This window comes from Herpailurus yagouaroundi, unplaced genomic scaffold, assembly GCF_014898765.1.
Source record: "Herpailurus yagouaroundi ecotype Mexico unplaced genomic scaffold, PumYag 205, whole genome shotgun sequence".
Taxonomy (NCBI): domain Eukaryota; kingdom Metazoa; phylum Chordata; class Mammalia; order Carnivora; family Felidae; genus Herpailurus; species Herpailurus yagouaroundi.
The window spans coordinates 6,196,789-6,215,147 of NW_024412436.1; the positions used below are offsets into that span (position 1 = coordinate 6,196,789).

Sequence of the window (18,359 nt, forward strand, 5' to 3'; positions counted from 1 at the left end):
TTCGTCTTCTTCTTCTCCTCCTCCTCCCCCTCCTCCTCCTCTTCCCCTTCCCCCCCCCCTCCCTCCTTTCCCCCCCCCCTCTCTCTCTCTCTCTCTTTTTGTCTGATTGCTGTGGCTAGGACTTCTACTACTATGTTGAATAAAAGTGGTGAGAAGGGACATCCTTGTCTTGTTCCTTCCCGACCTTAGATTTTCACCATTGAATATTATGTTAGTTGCGGGTTTTTCATAAATGGCCTTTATTATGTGAGGTATGTTCCCTCTAACCCTAGTTTGCTGAGAGTTTTTATCACAAATGGATGTTGTACTTTGTTAAATGCTTTTTCTACATCAATTGATCGTATGATTTTTGTTTTTCATTTTGTTGATGTGGTATATGACATCAATTGATTCCAAAGTCACTTTTTTAATGCTCTCAGTGTGACGTTGTATTATAATTGATGTCAAATACATTTATTACTACTCTTTTCCATATTGTCAGTGTCAGGTAACAAATTGCATCAAAAATGAGTCTAAGTTCACCACACAGAGCAGTCAACTTCTTCAAAACAATTATAAAGGTACATATTATTGAGGTCTCAGAAAACCAGCACATCTGTAGGCCAATCTGCAAGTGTTTTATAAAGTTTAAATATTGACGTGTTTCTTTCTTGCCTGGAATTTTGAGCTGATGATGTGCTCAGAGGAGGGAGCTTCCTTGAAAAGTGTCTAGTCCATGCTGTCTACAGGTGGAGGGGGTTCTGTCCAGGGAGAACAGAGAGCTTCATTCTCGTTCTGTTCATATCCATTCATGAGCTGAGGTTATCTTCTCTGCAGGTAGGGACTGAGCGTTAGTTATCCTCATGTGTCCTATGACTTGTTTTTCCTATGATGTGTTCAGTGATTTGACTATAGATTTGTCTTGCCTCAAAACAACCCTAGGTATTTATGCTAAGGAGGTCTTCCTCTTATTGTAAAGCTTGCAGCATTGGTATCTGAAACTAGACCTGTTAGTTTCTATTTGATCATAATTGGACCGTCATACATGCTTTTTCTTATTTCTCCAGCACAGACCATCAGCACATGATGATACACAATATGTGATATCTCTGTATTCACCAGGATACTAAAGTTAAGCAATTATCTTTAATGTCTAACGCTAAATTTGCTTGCCAACAACTCATTTCCTCTCATTATTTCAGTTGATAGATAATATGGGCTATCAGAAGAAGTTTATTAGGTAGATACAGCTGAGCTAGAAGATCAGGAAAAAGCCTAACATAATAAGACTTCTGCATAATTCTCTTTTTGTGTAAGATATGGAACTTATGTTGACCCCTTTCAAAATATAGCAGTCATATTCTGTTCTTCTTTCAACCATTAAAAATACACAAAAGGAAAAAAAATACCAATGATGTGTTTGTAGGCTCTTAGAGTATAAATTTAAAGCAGGTAATTCTTTTCTTTTATGCTTTAATTTAATTTTTTAATTCTTTTTCAATATAATTTATTCTCAAATTTGTTTCCATACAACACCCAGTGCTCATCCCAAGTGCCCTCCTCAATGCCCATCACCCACTTTCCCCTCTCCCCCAACCCCCGTCAACCCTTAGTTTGTTCTCAGTCCTTAAGAGTCTTTTAGGGTTTGCATCCCTCCCTCTCTGTAACTTTTCCCCCCACTCCCCCACCCATGGCCTTCTGTTAAGTTTCTCAAGATGCACATATAGTGAAAATATATGATATCTGTCTTTCTCTGCGTAGCTTATTTCACTTAGCATAATACCCTCCAGTTCCATCCACATTGCTGCAAATTGCCAGATTTCATTCTTTCTCATTGCCAAATAGTATTCCACTGTATATATAAACCACATCTTCTTTATCCATTCATCAGTTGATGGACATTTAGGTTCTTTCCATAATTTGGCTATTGTTGAAAGTGCTGCTATAAACATTGGGGTACAAGTGCCCCTATGCATCAGCACTCCTGTACCCCTTAGGTAAATTCCTAGCAGTGCTATTGCTGGGTCATAGTGTAGTTCTATTTTTAATTTTTTGAGGAAAGTCCACACTGTTTTCCAGATTCGGCGGCACCAGTTTGCATTCTCACCAGCAGTGCAAGAGGGTTCCCATTTTGCCACGTCCTCACCAGTACCTGTAGTCTACTGATTTGTTCATTTTAGCCACTCTGACGAGTGTGAGGTGGTATCTCAGTGTGGTTTTGATTTGTATTTCTCTGATGATGAGTGAAGTTGAGCATCTTTTCATGTGTATGTTGGCCATCTGGATGTCTTCTTTGAAAAAGTGTCTACTCATGTCTTCTGCCCGTTTCTTCACTGGATTATTTGTTTTTTGGGTGTGGAGTTTGGTAAGTTCTTTATAGATTTTGGATACTAACCCTTTATCTGATATGTCATTTGAAAATGTCTTATTCCATTCTTTTTTTTTTTTAATATATGAAATTTATTGTCAAATTGGTTGCCATACAACACCCAGTGCTCATCCCAAAAGGTGCCCTCCTCAATACCCATCACCCACCCTCCCCTCCCTACCACCCCCCATCAACCCTCAGTTTGTTCTCAGTTTTTAACAGTCTCTTATGCTTTGGCTCTCTCCCACTCTAACCTCTTTTTTTTTTTTTTCCTTCCCCTCCCCCATGGGTTTCTGTTAAGTTTCTCAGGATCCACATAAGAGTGAAACCATATGGTATCTGTCTTTCTCTGTATGGCTTATTTCACTTAGCATCACACTCTCCAGTTCCATCCACGTTGCTACAAAGAGCCATATTTCATTCTTTCTCATTGCCACGTAGTATTCCATTGTGTATATAAACCACAATTTCTTTATCCATTCATCAGTTGATGGACATTTAGGCTCTTTCCATAATTTGGCTATTGTTGAGAGTGCTGCTATAAACATTGGGGTACAAGTGCCCCTATGCATCAGTACTCCTGTATCCCTTGGATAAATTCCTAGCAGTGCTATTGCTGGGTCATAGGGTAGGTCTATTTTTAATTTTCTGAGGAACCTCCACACTGCTTTCCAGAGTGGCTGCACCAGTTTGCATTCCCACCAACAGTGCAAGAGGGTTCCCGTTTCTCCACATCCTCGCCAGCATCTATAGTGTCCTGATTTGTTCATTTTGGCCACTCTGACTGGCGTGAGGTGATACCTGAGTGTGGTTTTGATTTGTATTTCCCTGATGAGGTGCGACGTTGAGCATCTTTTCATGTGCCTGTTGGCCATCCGGATGTCTTCTTTAGAGAAGTGTCTATTCATGTTTTCTGCCCATTTCTTCACTGGGTTATTTGGTTTTTGGGTGTGGAGTTTGGTGAGCTCTTTATAGATTTTGGATACTAGCCCTTTGTCCGATATGTCATTTGCAAATATCTTTTCCCATTCCGTTGGTTGCCTTTTAGTTTTGTTGGTTGTTTCCTTTGCTGTGCAGAAGCTTTTTATCTTCATAAGGTCCCAGTAATTCACTTTTGCTTTTAATTCCCTTGCCTTTGGGGATGTGTCGAGTAAGAGATTGCTACGGCTGAGGTCAGAGAGGTCTTTTCCTGCTTTCTCCTCTAAGGTTTTGATGGTTTCCTGTCTCACATTCAGGTCCTTGATCCATTTTGAGTTTATTTTTGTGAATGGTGTGAGAAAGTGGTCTAGTTTCAACCTTCTGCATGTTGCTGTCCAGTTCTCCCAGCACCATTTGTTAAAGAGACTGTCTTTTTTCCATTGGATGTTCTTTCCTGCTTTGTCAAAGATGAGTTGGCCATACATTTGTGGGTCTAGTTCTGGGGTTTCTATTCTATTCCATTGGTCTATGTGTCTGTTTTTGTGCCATCTTATTCCATTCTGATGGTTGCGTTTTAGTTTTGTTGGTTGTTTCCTTTGCTGTGCAGAAGCTTTTTATCTTGATGAGGTCCCAATAGTTCATTGTTTTGCTTTTAATTCCCTGCCTTTGGAGATGTGTCGGGTAAGAAATTGCTGCAGCTGAGGTCAAAGAGGTTTTTTCCTAAAGCAGACAATTCTAAATGAAGGATGTTATGGGACATAAAACACCAAATTCACACTTAGCCCTTACCCATGTGTGACCTCGGATTTATCACTCAAATATTTGAGTACATTGTCATAGCGTATTATTATTAGTAAGGGACAGGGAGCATGTTTTCATCATGATTATTTCTTCTGCTGGATCTGTTTGGCAGATGATAGATTGTAAGTGTTTGGTTGTATCTTGTCTTTGCAGCTCTCTTTGTAAACAAAAACACACACATTTCCACTAAGGATGTTTAATTAAGATAGTATGTTCTAAATAGACTAAATTTAAAGTACTGCTTCATGAGCCTTAGTCATTGTAAGTACATCCTTAGCCCCAGCAGGATGCAGACCATGTGGTCTATTTCTTTTATATGCTCATAGAGAATGTTGGTTAGAAGCTTTGCCCAGAATTGCTGGCTCACTCAGAAATGGGGGCTCCCTAGAATACAAATTAGGAGAGCAGAGTATGAGTGCCACCCTCCATTCTGTAGGCCGATTCTAGAACCTTTTCATTCCTCAATCGCTTTGAAATCATGATGGTAAACCCTTGATTTGCTTCACATGCTGACTTGATGTAGAAGTGCTCTTTATATTGTATCATTCTGTCCCCAAAACAGGTTTTCTCCTTTTTATAGTGTCACTGCATGCTGCCCAACAGAACTCCAGGGAAGGGACTCATGATTTCACTTCTTCCTCATGTGTGAGGATCACTGCATTTGGCCTTGTTTCCATGTTTGTCCAGCCCCGTGAGTTTTGCTTAGCAAAGCAAGAGGAGTATTTGAGGGTAGTCTAGGACTATAAAGCTGATACCACATGCTAAAGTGAATACTCTTTACTAATTATGGTGTTTAAGTGTATTTTAGAGGAGGGAGAGGGGATCAGTTAAAAAATAATTGGAAAACATTAGTGATTAATAAGTTTTCTGTCATTGGATGAATATTATTTAAAAAAAATTTTTTTTTAACGGTTATTTTTATTTTTGAGACAGAGAGAGCCAGAGCATGAATGGGGGAGGGTCAGAGACAGGGAGACACAGAACCTGAAACAGGCTCCAGGCTCTGAGCTGTCAGCACAGAGCCTGATGCGGGACTCGAACTCACGGACCGCGAGATCATGACCTGAGCCGAAGTCGGCCGCTTAACCGACTGAGACACCCAGGTGGCCCGGAGGAATGTTATTTTTGACATGAATATAACAAATACAGTAAAACAAATAATGCAAGTTAGAAGAAAACAAAACTTAGGAATTCTAGAAAGTAGAGTCTTAAATATTACCTAGTTGATGTCATTAAAATCCACTGAATGTAAAACAAAAAATAAAAACAAAAATGAAAACTTGATGGACAAAGATATTTTAATCTATGATCACCATATATCATAATTTTTCTAATGCTTTTAGATTAGAGGTACATTCTTAGGATTCCATTGATTACTTATCATTTCCTTCCTGTCGGTTGAACCAAATTTTTACTTATCCTAGTTAAGAGTACAGAACCTTTGAAATGAATCTTGATTAAAAAAATAATAATAGGTCATATTTACTGGGCACTGTGTTAAGTCTGTTAAAAAATTATTTCAACTTAATTCTTACACCAATCATATGAGGTAATGAAGATGATTATTTCTAGTTATAGATGATGAAACTGAGGCTTAAGAGAAATTGAGTAGCTTCTTTGAAGCTATAGTTTGAACAATGGTAGCATCAGGAAGGGCACCAAGACATTTGGCTTCCATAGCTTAAAGTTATGTTGCTGTACCATGCTTTGGCCCCAGGTGTATTTTGTGAACTCTAGAGGTATATTGCATGTATTTTCAGTGGAAAAGAATGGGCAGAAAATGAAAGAATTGCTTATGGGTGTACTCTTCTAGATTTCTTCAGGCTGTATGTTAGATATGTAATTTATATGATCTGTGAGATGAGTCTACCTTAGATGAAGATAGTGTGCACTTGGGTAAAACTCCTAACGTCCCTGGTCCTACCTTTCCTAATTGATGAAATGACAGTTAGAGACTGGGTTTGAAAGATAGAAAGACTGTTCCTCTCACTGGGTCTTTCCTTTGGGTCCAGGGCAGGAGGGAGGTAAAAGGGAGAGCCTGAGAAAATTGACCCTTCTCCTGCCCATGCACCTAGAGTCATAAATCCACCGGAGACTACTTCTTATGTACCTTCTAATGTATCTGTGCTAGAGAGAATGATTTTATTGGCCTTTGGGAATTTTCTCAAGTTTTAGTGTTGCTGCAGCTACAAGGGGAGTGTTGCTTAGGCAGTGGGGGAACCTGGGTCTTCATTTGCCTGTGCTTCCCATTTGCATTTCCTTGATAAGTAGTCCTGGGCTGCATGCACTCCTGAAGGGTCATCCATGGCTGACTATGTGGCCTTGGCCCTGGAGGGTACTGCCTGCTAGGAGGTGGCACCCCCACCAGCCCCTGTCATGCTCACCTGCAGTTTTTCATAACTTGTTCATTAAGCAAATAGCTTTTTGGCAAACTGACTTAGAGATGCTTTGCACCTAGTAAGAGCTCAGTAAATATTGTCGATTAAATAATGAATGAAACTATGAGGTAAAATGAAGCTTTGAATAGCTGAACACTTGAGAAAGTTATACTTACTCATATTCCAGGACCAATTACTTTCATTTTTTGGTGTGACCAACATGTCTTGGTCTAGTATAGATATATTGACCAAGGAGGGATGTGAGGGGATCCAGAGTCACAGGGCACCCTGAATTGTGTGTGGTAGTGGGTGCGGAAGGGAGTGCCAGAGGGAACCTGGGACTCTGTGTCCACCTCCTAGCCAGCCAGTTTGCACAGGTAAGAAGTAAGCTTAAGTTCAGAAGGCTTTATGTCAGTTCAGTCTCCCCAATTTAGATTCAGGGCATCTCATGTAGTAGGCTAGTGTGTCCCAATTAAATCCCTAGTCATCAACTGTGAGAAGATAAACAGAAGTCCATGTCTCTGTCTGCTGCCTGTGCCACGGTCAAATCACATTCCCTGGTTAGGAAGAGGGTTCAGTACAGTGCGGCTAGAGTGCAGGTTCTAGAAAAAGTAAAAACTTTTCATGTTCCTACAACAATCATTTGACTCTTTAATAAACTGAACTCTCATCTCCTGTTTTTGTAGAATAACGAAGACACCTTGTTTAGCTTTGCAATCTTAGAGTCTCATGTTATACTGACTGAGCCAGCCAGGTGCCATTTGTTTATTTTGCTTTGTAATCTTGACTATTTCACATATTTGTGACACATATTTCCATGTCATTAATCTTTGTAATGGCGTAATTTAAGATATTTGTTGTGAAGATTTAATCATATATACTGGCGGAGGTATGATGAGCCCACGTACCCATCACCCAACTTCAATAGTTATCAGTGCCATGATGGTTTTATCTGCCTCCCTCAGACTCACTTTCTCATGGGAAAATTTGAAACCAATAGCAGGCATCATGTTAGTTTAATTTCAAATACTTCAGGATGTGTCTCAAAAAGGGAGTTTTTAATATGCTATAATGCCATTATTATACTGAATGCAAATAGAATTTGTTGCCTAATTTTTCTGGTAGCCAGTCCATTTTCAGAACTCTCTGATACCTTAGATTAAAAGTTATGTCCAATATGACACATGATTCAGTCCTCTTCTCTTTTTGTCCCAGGGGTTGGGAATAGCATGTGTGCTAGATGGGCAATACTGTATACTTTCTAAACCCATGTCAGGAGGTTCACTGTGTCTGCCTGCTTTAATTTTATTGAGGCTGTGAATGATTCATGGGTTTGGGGGTGGCAGCTTGATTCCTTCTTTGCAAGTTTTTCACTTTGGCTTTTTCTCTAATGGGTTTCCCATCCATTTGCTATTAATTAAGTGACCATTGGGGAATGCAAAAGGACTTAATTAGAGATCGCATCATGGTGATTTTTTAATTTTGTCATTTTTTTGTACCTTTTGGCTAGAACTTTTCTATATTGAAAACTTTTCTTTGTTCACTAGATGTCATATTACCTTGAAATACAGTTCATACTGGAAATGTTTCTTTTATTTCCCATTAATTCTCTGTTATCAGTGATGATTGGTGCCCTAGAATTCTCCAGAGATACCTATTTTTGTTTTCTTACTCCTTTTCATATACTCAATATATTTAAATTCATTGAGTTATTATTTTTTCTATAATAGCATGATTTTAATGGCTACATATTTAGCCATGTACATAAAGCCATCTGTTTTTGAATGCTGTGGTTTTTTTGTTGCACATTTTAATTTCTTTCATTATTTTTTACTATTAATAATCCATTTATTGTAGCAGGAGCTGTGCTAAGCACTTTACATGTATTTTGTCATGTAATCTTTACAGTAATCCTGTGATGTAACACTCTTTGGTTATATCAATATTTACCTAGGATTGATTCTCCACAGTTGAATTTTTGGGTCAAGGAGTGAACTTATTTTAAGATCATGGACACACATTGCAAAATTGCTCTGCAAAACTTCTCCTGTTAATGATGTTGCTGCTTTCTGGGTTTCAGCTTACCTTGAGTCCAGGTTGAGGAACAAAAAAATTGACAAACTCCTTGCCCATGCCCATGCATACCTGCCTCATGAATTTTTTCCAAGTATGATGTCACTCTGCCATACTCAGTTGATGCAGTGACAAAAAATCTGCCCTGGTTTCAAGGAGAGGAGCGTGTATTGGCTGGGTGAGATTACACAGAGCAATAAGAATAAGCATGGAATGAGCCAGGACATGTTGAGTAGAGAAAGCAGTAAAGGGGACTTGAGAGACAGTGGCCGATCCAGAAAAGAAAGTATGGTATCATAGAGATGATAGCAAAGAATTCTAAGAAGTAAGAGTGAGTCAACGATGAAACTTTTCTGAGAGATTAAGAAACTGAGTAAGATGAAGATAAATATTATTGATACGGTGTTGGCTACCAGTTTCTATTGTATGGTGGGGATAGAAGTCAAACTGATGTCTCAACTTAGGGTGGGCTGAGCCAGGAGTGAGGGGCTAGAGGTAGTAAGTGTAGGTAATTTTGGTCAGTAGTTTTGATGTGAAGGGAAATCAAGAAATGGGACAGTAGTGGGGGGGTAAGGAGTGATGTGGGCTAAGGGAGATTTTTGTTTTAAATTAAGTATGTTTGTGTGATCTAAAGATGGAAATGTTCCTTATTCAGGAGAGAGAAGGAATAGTGAAAGAAGTGAATTCCAGACCATGCCTTAAGGAATTCGATCTAGAACACTGAGGGGAAGAACTTGCTTTTGTTTGGAGCAGGGCCTTCTTCCTCTACGAGGAAGGCAGAGAAGGGTATCAGTGTAGGTGTGTTTGTATATTCACAGTTTCTCTTGGTTTCTTCCATTTTCTCAGTGAATTATTTGAGGAGATCATTAGCTCATCATTGAAAGGGCTGGGTTGGGGCACTTGGGTGACTTAGTTGGTCACTTGGTTGAACGTCCAACTTCAGCTCAGGTCATGATCTCGCAGTTTGTGGGTTCAGTCCCCACATCAGGCTCTGTGCTGAGAGCTCAGAGCCTGGAGCCTGCTCAGATTCTGTGTCTCCCTCTCTCTCTGCCCTTCCCTAATCATGCTCTGTCTCTCTGTCACTCAAAAATAAGTAAACTTTAAGAAAATTAAAAAAAGAAAAGACTGGGTTAAGGGGGGAGAAAACGTATATGATTGTATTGGAGACTATATGCTTAGATGTGAATGCAGAGCAGTGTTGGGCCTCATTGAGGTTTCTAGGCATGATAATAAAGTGAAAGCACACAATGGGTGAATGTCTTTCCTTCCCAGTGACCAGTTGCTCTGGTTCAGGCCAAGAAAAGGTGAATGTCTAGAATGGAACAAATTGGGGTTTGGGAATTTTACTAGCTACCATGGGGGAGAGGGGCAGGGGAGCCGCAGTGTTTGAATGATACGATTACAGTGGTGGGACATGGAATTTAAGCAGGTGAGGAAGGGAGTGATGGATTGTGTGACAGTGGCAGGGATGATAGACTCAAGATCCCTGTGGAGGATGGGCCCTCAGAAGGGGTTCTAGAATATGAGTTGAAAGGATAGAAGGCAGTGGCCAAGGATTAGATGTTCCTTCCAGACATTTGTACATATATTGCTTAATTTATGATCAAAACATTAATTGAGCAACTACATGTCAGGTCTCTCTTGAGATACTGGGTAAAAGGTGGTAACCAAACAATGGAGTCTGCTAAAGTGGAGTTTACTTTCCAGGAGGAAGAGACAGATCCCAGACTCACAAAAATTCAAAAGCTGAGATCTCTGAAGAATAAAGAGGGATAATGTGAAAAAGAGTGACTGGCAATGCTGTTTGAGAAATGGAGGGTCAGGAAGTTATGTCAGTGGAAAAGACAACTGAGCAGAGGCCTGAATAAGATGAAACAGTGAGTCATTCAAGTATGTTGGAAAGAGTGTTCTAGTACAAAAGTCTCTGAGGTAAGCATGAGCTCTGTGTGCTAAAGAGGAGGAGGCGTGTAGGTCAGAGTGCCCTCAGGGAGAACAGGAAAAGGTGACAGGAGGGGAAGGGCCTCTTGAGTCATGGTGACAGTTGGGTTTTTGTCTGAGGTTGATAGGAAGCCATGGAGGGCTGGAGTAAAGTTTGAAATTGGTCTTCTGAATGGGTTGCCTGTGTGGGGGAAGAGAAAGCACTGACTAGAGGCAAGGATTCAAGATCTCAGATGAGTTTTCTCCCTGGGTGTTGGTTTGATCTCCATGGGGATGTCAGAATCACTGACAAGAGTAGAGGTGGAAAACAGAGCAGTTGAGTCAGGAGGTAAAGTATTCAGTGAATGGCGGGGAGGGGATCAGGAATGACAAGAAGTCAGTGGATGGAAGAAAGGAGAAGGATGACAGCTGGTCTAGCCAGTGACCGGTCTAGCCATGCTGATGGTTTTGGAGAATAAATCACTTGAAATTACTAATGGGGATCGAGGAAGTCACTCACTCGCTTCCTACCCCTAATATATGTGCGATTTGATACAAAATGTGTCCGTGTGAGAGGGCTGCTGGAGAAGGATTTACGTGGCAGCCAGGTTACTTTCCATGCAATCAGGTGAGGTTCCCTTCAGAGAGGCTGAGGCAGGGATTCTCAAGCTGGGGTGATTTTGCTAGCTGGGGGACATGTGGCAATGTCTGAAGACACTTGGCATCTTACAATGGGAGGTGCAATGGTTATGCTGCATCTATTGAGTAATAGTGAGTGATGCTGCCTACATCCTACAATGCACAGGACAGCACAGGACAGAGAATTATCCATCCCAAGGTGTCCGTGGAGTTGTGGTTGAGAAGCCCTGGATGAAGGCTTGAGGGTTGTGTTTGTTCATCATGGAGCTGAAGTTCCAGGGAGGAACTTCCACATTATTCCATACCCTTTTTGATAATTTTTGGCTTGATACACATACACATTTACTCACTCCCACTTAAATACTCTCATATATGGAAGGTCCTATCTCCCTTACTTTCTGTCATACAAAGTTTCTGAGTTACAGGAAAGAACCACTTCATTTTCTGGCTGTTTTCAGTCATAAGATATGTAAAATGGGAATAGGAAAGAGACATCAAAATTGTATGATTAGTCTCCTGACAGACATTTATACATTTGAAATTTAGTTGTTCTAACAAGTACAGACCTGTGCCTGGTTTTGCATAGCCCTAAGCTAAGAATGCTTTTTACATTTTAAAGCTGTTCAAAATGAAAATGAAGAAGAATATGCAGCAGAGACCTTATGTGGCCCTCAAAGCCTAAAATATTTATTGTTTGATCCTTTATAGAAAGAGTTTGCTGATCTCTGGCATAGAGGTATTTCCTTCCCAGTTCTGACTATGATAGGAACAAGTCTTTGTCACAGAACCATAGCATTGCATTTATTCAGAAACCCTAAAAATATTTATTAATGCTTCTTATGTGTGAGAGGCCATATTTGCAGGATATATGCTGGCTGTCAGGGAGTTTATTTTAGTGAGAGGTATAGATGTTAAATAAGTACACACATGATTAAAATAATTAATTACACAAAGAACTAAGAAAGGCGCCAAAAGAGTATGGAAGGGGGTCACTGAAGGCTTTTTTGAATAAGCAATTTTAATCTAAATTTGCAGAATGAATCCGCTAATTACAGGGAGGGGCAGGAGCAGGGCAAGAACTGAGGGAGCAGTTGTAGCCCTGGGAGGGATGCTGGAAATCTTCTGTGTCTATCATAGTTGACTAATGCAGGAATCAGCTGAATGCATTTCTAAAGGGTGATAAAGTAGAGAGTGAGTGGTAATTAGAAAGGATTAGGGACCTCCAGCCACTGTGTTCTCCCAGATGAGTCTGAGGTGTAGCTGGGATTGAGAACCGTGGCACCAGGAGGAGCCCAGCCCTCTTGGTCCTCGGCCAGTGTCCTGTTCTTGTGTCTGTCTTCTCTGGTCTCTTGTAGGGAAATAAACTGAAGTTCGCACCTGCCATAGAGCTATGGTTCTGAGGCTCATGTGAAAAAAATTTGTCTGACATATTTGCTGGCTCTTTTCTTGGGGGTTGGGGCCTTTCCCTGCCTCCTGTGTCCTCATTCTCTGCCCTTCTCTATTGCCATGCCAGAGACCATGAATGTCAGTCACTGGCATTTCTTAGTCCACTCGGTGGTTGCTAACGGCTCCCTCAGGGAGCCATTAGCAGGGTAAATGAAGAGAGGAAGGAGGGTTACCGATGATAATCCCAAAGGCTGGGCACTTCTTTAGGTGGAGATATACTTCTTCAGGTGGGCCATCATGTGGCGTATCCTCTTTTGGGGCAGGAGATATTTTGGGAGGTGGGAGAGCAAACCAGAGCCACCTTCTCCCATGTGGTATCCCAGTCCTCAGACTATGGAGCTTTCTGTGTGTTTGAGAAGCTGCTGTCTGTGCACTTCGGTGGCCTTGGCAACAGTGATGCTCCCCGGTTGTGTTTTTCCCAGGCTTCACTCCTCTGGGAGGGTCCCGAGCCAGGTGACATGCCAGTGCTCCTGACTGTCTTTCGTCTGCAGGGCGAACTCTGTTGGAGAAGCTGTTCAGCCAACAAGAGGACGGGCCTCCAGAAGAAGCAGAGAAGTTTTGCTCCCGGATCATTGCCATGGGTCTTCTACTTCCTTTCAGTGACTGCTTCAGGGAACCATGTGATCAGAACGCCCAATCAAGTTCGGCTCCATTTGATGTAAGTAAGAACATTTACTTCTGTCTGCGAGGCAGATTGGACTTAAAATAGCAGCTGTGATGTGTGTCTGCCCAGTCACCCCGCACTTTCAATACCAACATGTGATGCAAGTCATCCTTCCCTCAGCCACTCAGCAGCTCAGCATGTCTATTTAATTTCTACACTTTCCTTCCTCACTTAAGTAATCCTAAGTATATTTGTCAAACCTCCTTTTCTTAACAGATGGTCACTCTTGACAGTTTTCTAACCTGCTTTAATCGGTGATGATTTTCAAGTGGCTCTGAGTCAGGACTGCCTACTTGGCTGTCATGGACATTACTTCACAAGCAGTACCAAAGGGCCAGAGCTTTGTTCCCAGGGGGCTGCAGGTTTCCATGGGTGCCTAGAACGCTATGTCAGTGTGTTCACAGCTCATCTATTTACTAACCATTGATATGAAGCAGCATTGTCTGCTTTCTCCCCAGCTCCCATTCACCAAGAGCATTCATACTGTGAAACAGTAATCGAAAAGGCATATTCATAATTCCTAATGAATATCAATCAGCACAGCTGGATTATCATTTTCAAGCCAGGTATTGCTAATGTTGCTCAGGTATGTGGTACATGTGTGACATTGGTAGTTGTACTGAGTTGCGTCTAAAACCCAGATATATGAGAATGCTCCTGTATGATTTTCTGATAAGAAAACTGAAGGTCCGGTTGGCTCACTTGTGCAGAGCCCAGTATTTGTGAGGCAGAGTAATGGGTTCTCGTCCATATGGGTTCGTTACAGTTGTTTCCTTGCTTCCAACTACACCCTTCTTCTGTGCCTTTAGCATACATGCTATTGACCAGTGAATGAAATAATGGTGACTTTTGAAAGGCAATGAAAATGAGCCCTGATCAAGATGTGACGGTAAATAATAAAATGTCTGTATGTCTTGCATTTCTTCTTTCTCTTCTTCATACATTATAAACTATGTTCTTCCTTGATCTCCCTTCAGTATTAGGGAAATAAATCACGTAAAGTATCGTGAGATCTTCTTGACACTTTCCATGTGAAAGAAGGCTTCTCAGGATGTGCTGTGACTTGTGAATCTTGCTTCTTAAGATCTTTTTATTTAATTATTTTTAAAAATGGCACTAGCTAATTATTTCTAGGTAGATCTTTTTATTCTTTTTTTTTTTTTTAATTTTTTTTTTCAACGTTTATTTATTTTGGGACAGAGAGAGACAGAGCATGAACGGGGGAGGGGCAGACAGAGAGGGAGACACAGAATCGGAAACAGGCTCCAGGCTCTGAGCCATCAGCCCAGAGCCCGACGCGGGGCTCGAACTCACGGACCGCGAGATCCTGACCTGGCTGAAGTCGGACGCTCAACCGACTGAGCCACCCAGGCGCCCCTAGATCTTTTTATTCTATGGGAAGAATTGGATAATTTAAAATTTTCCTTCCTTCTTTTTTCTTTTTTTTCTTTTTTTTCTTTTTTTTCTTTGATGAGAGAATTGTGTTATGATAGAAACTGAACACCTGGGGACTGTGTAGCTAAAAGTGTGCAGAGTGCTGTGTTCTAGAAAATACATAAATTTGCACGTTGGGATTAAAATAAATGTGGCACAGGGGCGCCTGGGTGGCGCAGTCGGTTAAGCGTCCGACTTCAGCCAGGTCACGATCTCGCGGTCCGTGAGTTTGAGCCCCCCGTCGGGCTCTGGGCTGATGGCTCAGAGCCTGGAGCCTGTTTCCGATTCTGTGTCTCCCTCTCTCTCTGCCCCTCTCCCATTCATGCTCTGTCTCTCTCTGTCCCAAAAATAAATAAACGTTCAAAAAAAGAAAATTAAAAAATAAAATAAAATAAAATAAAATAAATGTGGCACAAAGGCAAACCCTGGCCATGTCTAAAGCTTGCCTTTTGATTGGAACTACCCCCAAAATGACTGCATTATCCTCTTAAAGTTTAGAGGTAAACAGTCTTCTCATTCAATAAATGTGGAATTGGAATAAACTGAAAAGAATAGGATTATTCTATACCTCCTTTTTTTCTTTCTTAATCACTGAACTGGCTGCTGCTTTTTTGTAATGTTTATTTATTTTGAGACAGAGGGAGTGTGCAAGCTCTGTGGAGCCCAATGTGGGGCTTGACTCAGGGCTTGATTGCACAAACTGTGAGATAATGACCTGAGCTGAAATCAAGAGTTGGTCCCTTAACTGACTGAAACACCCAGGTGCCCCAGGAACTGGCTGCTTCTCATCTTCCACCTCCCTCCATTCCTGTGTTAGAGTAGTAACCCCTCTCATGATTGTCTGTTTGGAGGACAGCTGGGTATGGCAAAGAGAGGGAAAAGCAAACAAATAAAATCCCTTAATATGGTAGAAAGCAATTTCCTCAGAATAAGAATTTCTTTCCCTCAACTTTCTGTGATTGTATTTTCTCCTTTATTTGTTGGCTCTGTAGAACATCTCTACTCCCCCTGCCAAACTAAACGCAAAACAAATAAGAATTTAAAGTCACTTTAGTGAGAAATGTTATTCCATATACTTAAACAGAAGTTCAGTCACACAACTGTGCATTTCCTGTATGCACAGTCAAGGATTTTCTTCAAAACTCAACAGAGGTAACAATACAGGGAGTTATGTAGACTGAGGTATTAGTGGGGAAATGGAGAGGAAGGCACTTATCTGTGTGCGGAGAAATTTCTGATAATTAGTTTCTTTGATGATGTCCAGAAAATTGCTGTTGGGAGGATTTCTAACCAACAATTCTCTTGGGGGAAAGTAGCCCTTCGAGACTGATCACCATGTGGGAATAAATTCATAACGGGCACTATTCCTAACCCAACTTTGATCCCTTCCCTAAGAACATCCGATTCCCTTCTTTTCCTCCTCTTGCCATTTATACACAAAATTAGAGCAGTAAAGAGTTTTGACTTAGGGATCTCACTGATATGGTTTGTGGATTAGCTTTCTTCATTCAACCTTTTTGATTTTAGCCCCATGTTATAGTATACATTTTTTAGGGCCTAACATTTTGCTTTAGAAATGCTATAAATAATATGAAAAGACTTCACCTAAGTTTCAAGAACACTAAAAGGTAAAGAGCTTTGAGTGATAATGTTAATTCATTCACAGATGCTTACCAAATACATTCTATATGCCAGGCAGTGCTTTAGTCTCCCTAGATACGTCACTGAGGAAGAGAAATAGGATTTCTGTTCTCCTGAAATGTATATCCTCTTCATGGTGGGGAGAGACACATAAAAGACAAAACAAAACAACAAGTAAAAGCATAGGTCATGAATTTACATCAGATTCTAGTAAATGCTATAAAGGAAATAAACCCTAGTAACACGATAGGGTGAATGAGGGTGGGGTAGGGTGAGTGTAGGGGAAGCCTCACTAAGGATTCCTGATGGGAGGTCTGAGGGAAGATCATTCCAGGAAGCTCACCTGATAAGTACAGAGGGTCTAGGGAGAGTATAAGCATGACCTAAGCACACAGCCTGAGCACCTGCATGGGTGAAGTTTAATGAGTTGAGGATAGAAAGGACTGAGGGTCAGAATGTGCAGGGTCCTGAAAGCCATGGAAGGAAAATAGATTTTTATTTAAGTAGGAGCTTTGGGAAGGTTTTATGCAGGGCAAGAACATATTTTACATGAATCATTTATCCTAGTCTTTGGATAATGGAGTATTGGAGGCAGAAGTAGAAGTAGGAAGTCCAGGTGGGCTTATTGGAATAGTTGAGTGAGGGATGGTGGTGGTAACTTGGGCTGGGATGGTGGTGAGGGAGTTAGAGAAGAGTCCTTGGGTGTGAGATGGATTCTGTAGGTGGAGCTGATGGGACTTCTGGTAAGTTAGACGTGGGGGCAATGGAAAAAGAAAGTCAACTATAACTTTTTAGTTTTTTATTTTAAGCAGCTGGGTGGATGCTTGTGCCATTTATTAAGATGGAGAAGCCAGGTCTGTTTTAGGAGGAAAATGTTGTAAGGACAGAACTAGTGCTCGTTATATACTTTTCTTGAATAAAATTCTGTTTATTTAGAAAACTAATACTTAGCATATAAGCTGACAAACATTAGCTTTTGCTTTTCACTGGTGGAATGATGTTGACTTTATTAGCTAATCAAAATTAGGGCCATGATATAAAGATCTTTCAACCATCAGGTTTGTAGCCCTTTGCATAGCCATGTATTCACAAAACAGAAAGAAAGATGGAGATCCGTTATAGGCCTGATAGCATTGTGCATTATCTTTTTCCATTTCCATTACTAACCTGGGGACCCAGAAACTATCAACTTACTTCTTATTCTCTGACATATCCTCACATTTGCCTTTTGCTTTTTTTTTTTTTTTTTTTTTTTTGTTACTGTTGTTGGTTTTGTATATCCGATAGAATTCTAAGCTAGATCATTTCTGAAGCTAACGAGAGAAAACACATGCACATTACTACTGCTTGGTAGATTGTATTGTTTAATTGTAGATCATGGTATTTTTTTTTGTGGTGAGGAAAGACTTTTTTCCTTCTGGAGCCTGTTCTAGTCATTTCTCAAGGGTTAGAAAAAAATCTCTCTCCTGAAATGTTTGCCATAAATCCTTAGAAATAGCAAAAACTTCATTATGTCACATCATATATAGTTGACCCTTGAACAATGTGGGGGTTAGGGGCACACCCCCCCCACACAGTCAAAACTACACATACAACTTTTGACTTCCCCCAAATTTAACTACTCAGGGCCTACTGTTGATTGGAAGCCTTACTGATAACAAAACTAGTTGATTAACACATGTTTTGTATGTTATATGTATTACATACTGTATTCTTAACAATAAAGTAAGCTAGGGAGAAGAAAATGTTATTAAAATCATAAGGAAGGAAAATACATTTACTGTACTATAAAAAAGTATATAAGTGAACCCACCTAGTTCAAACCCGAGTTGTTCAAGAATCAGCTGTAACTTGCAGTTTTGGGCCACTGCCCTGCTCCCTGTGGACAAAGAATGCTAGTCCTCAGCCTATGGCTGACCACGGGCTCTGGCTCATTGCCTGTTAGTTGTAGATGGAGGTCATTTTGCAAGAATAGGTTCAGTATGTGGTCCCTCAAGATCCCTTTTCCTTTGAATGCTTTTATTTATATTAGATTTTTCTGAGTCATATTCATTAGCGACTGTTTTCCAGCAAACCACAGTTATCTCACATAGGTCTTCTA

The 18,359-nt window shown here is 40.7% G+C and overlaps 1 protein-coding gene across 1 annotated transcript in view; it reads left to right on the top strand.

Moving 5' to 3' along the window:
* Positions 1–18,359, top strand: part of FMN2 (formin 2) — a 396,703-nt gene that overhangs the window by 26,160 nt on the left and 352,184 nt on the right. The window contains 1 exon segment of the mRNA XM_040451785.1: positions 13,011–13,177. Within this exon segment, the coding sequence (XP_040307719.1) occupies positions 13,011–13,177 (167 nt within the window).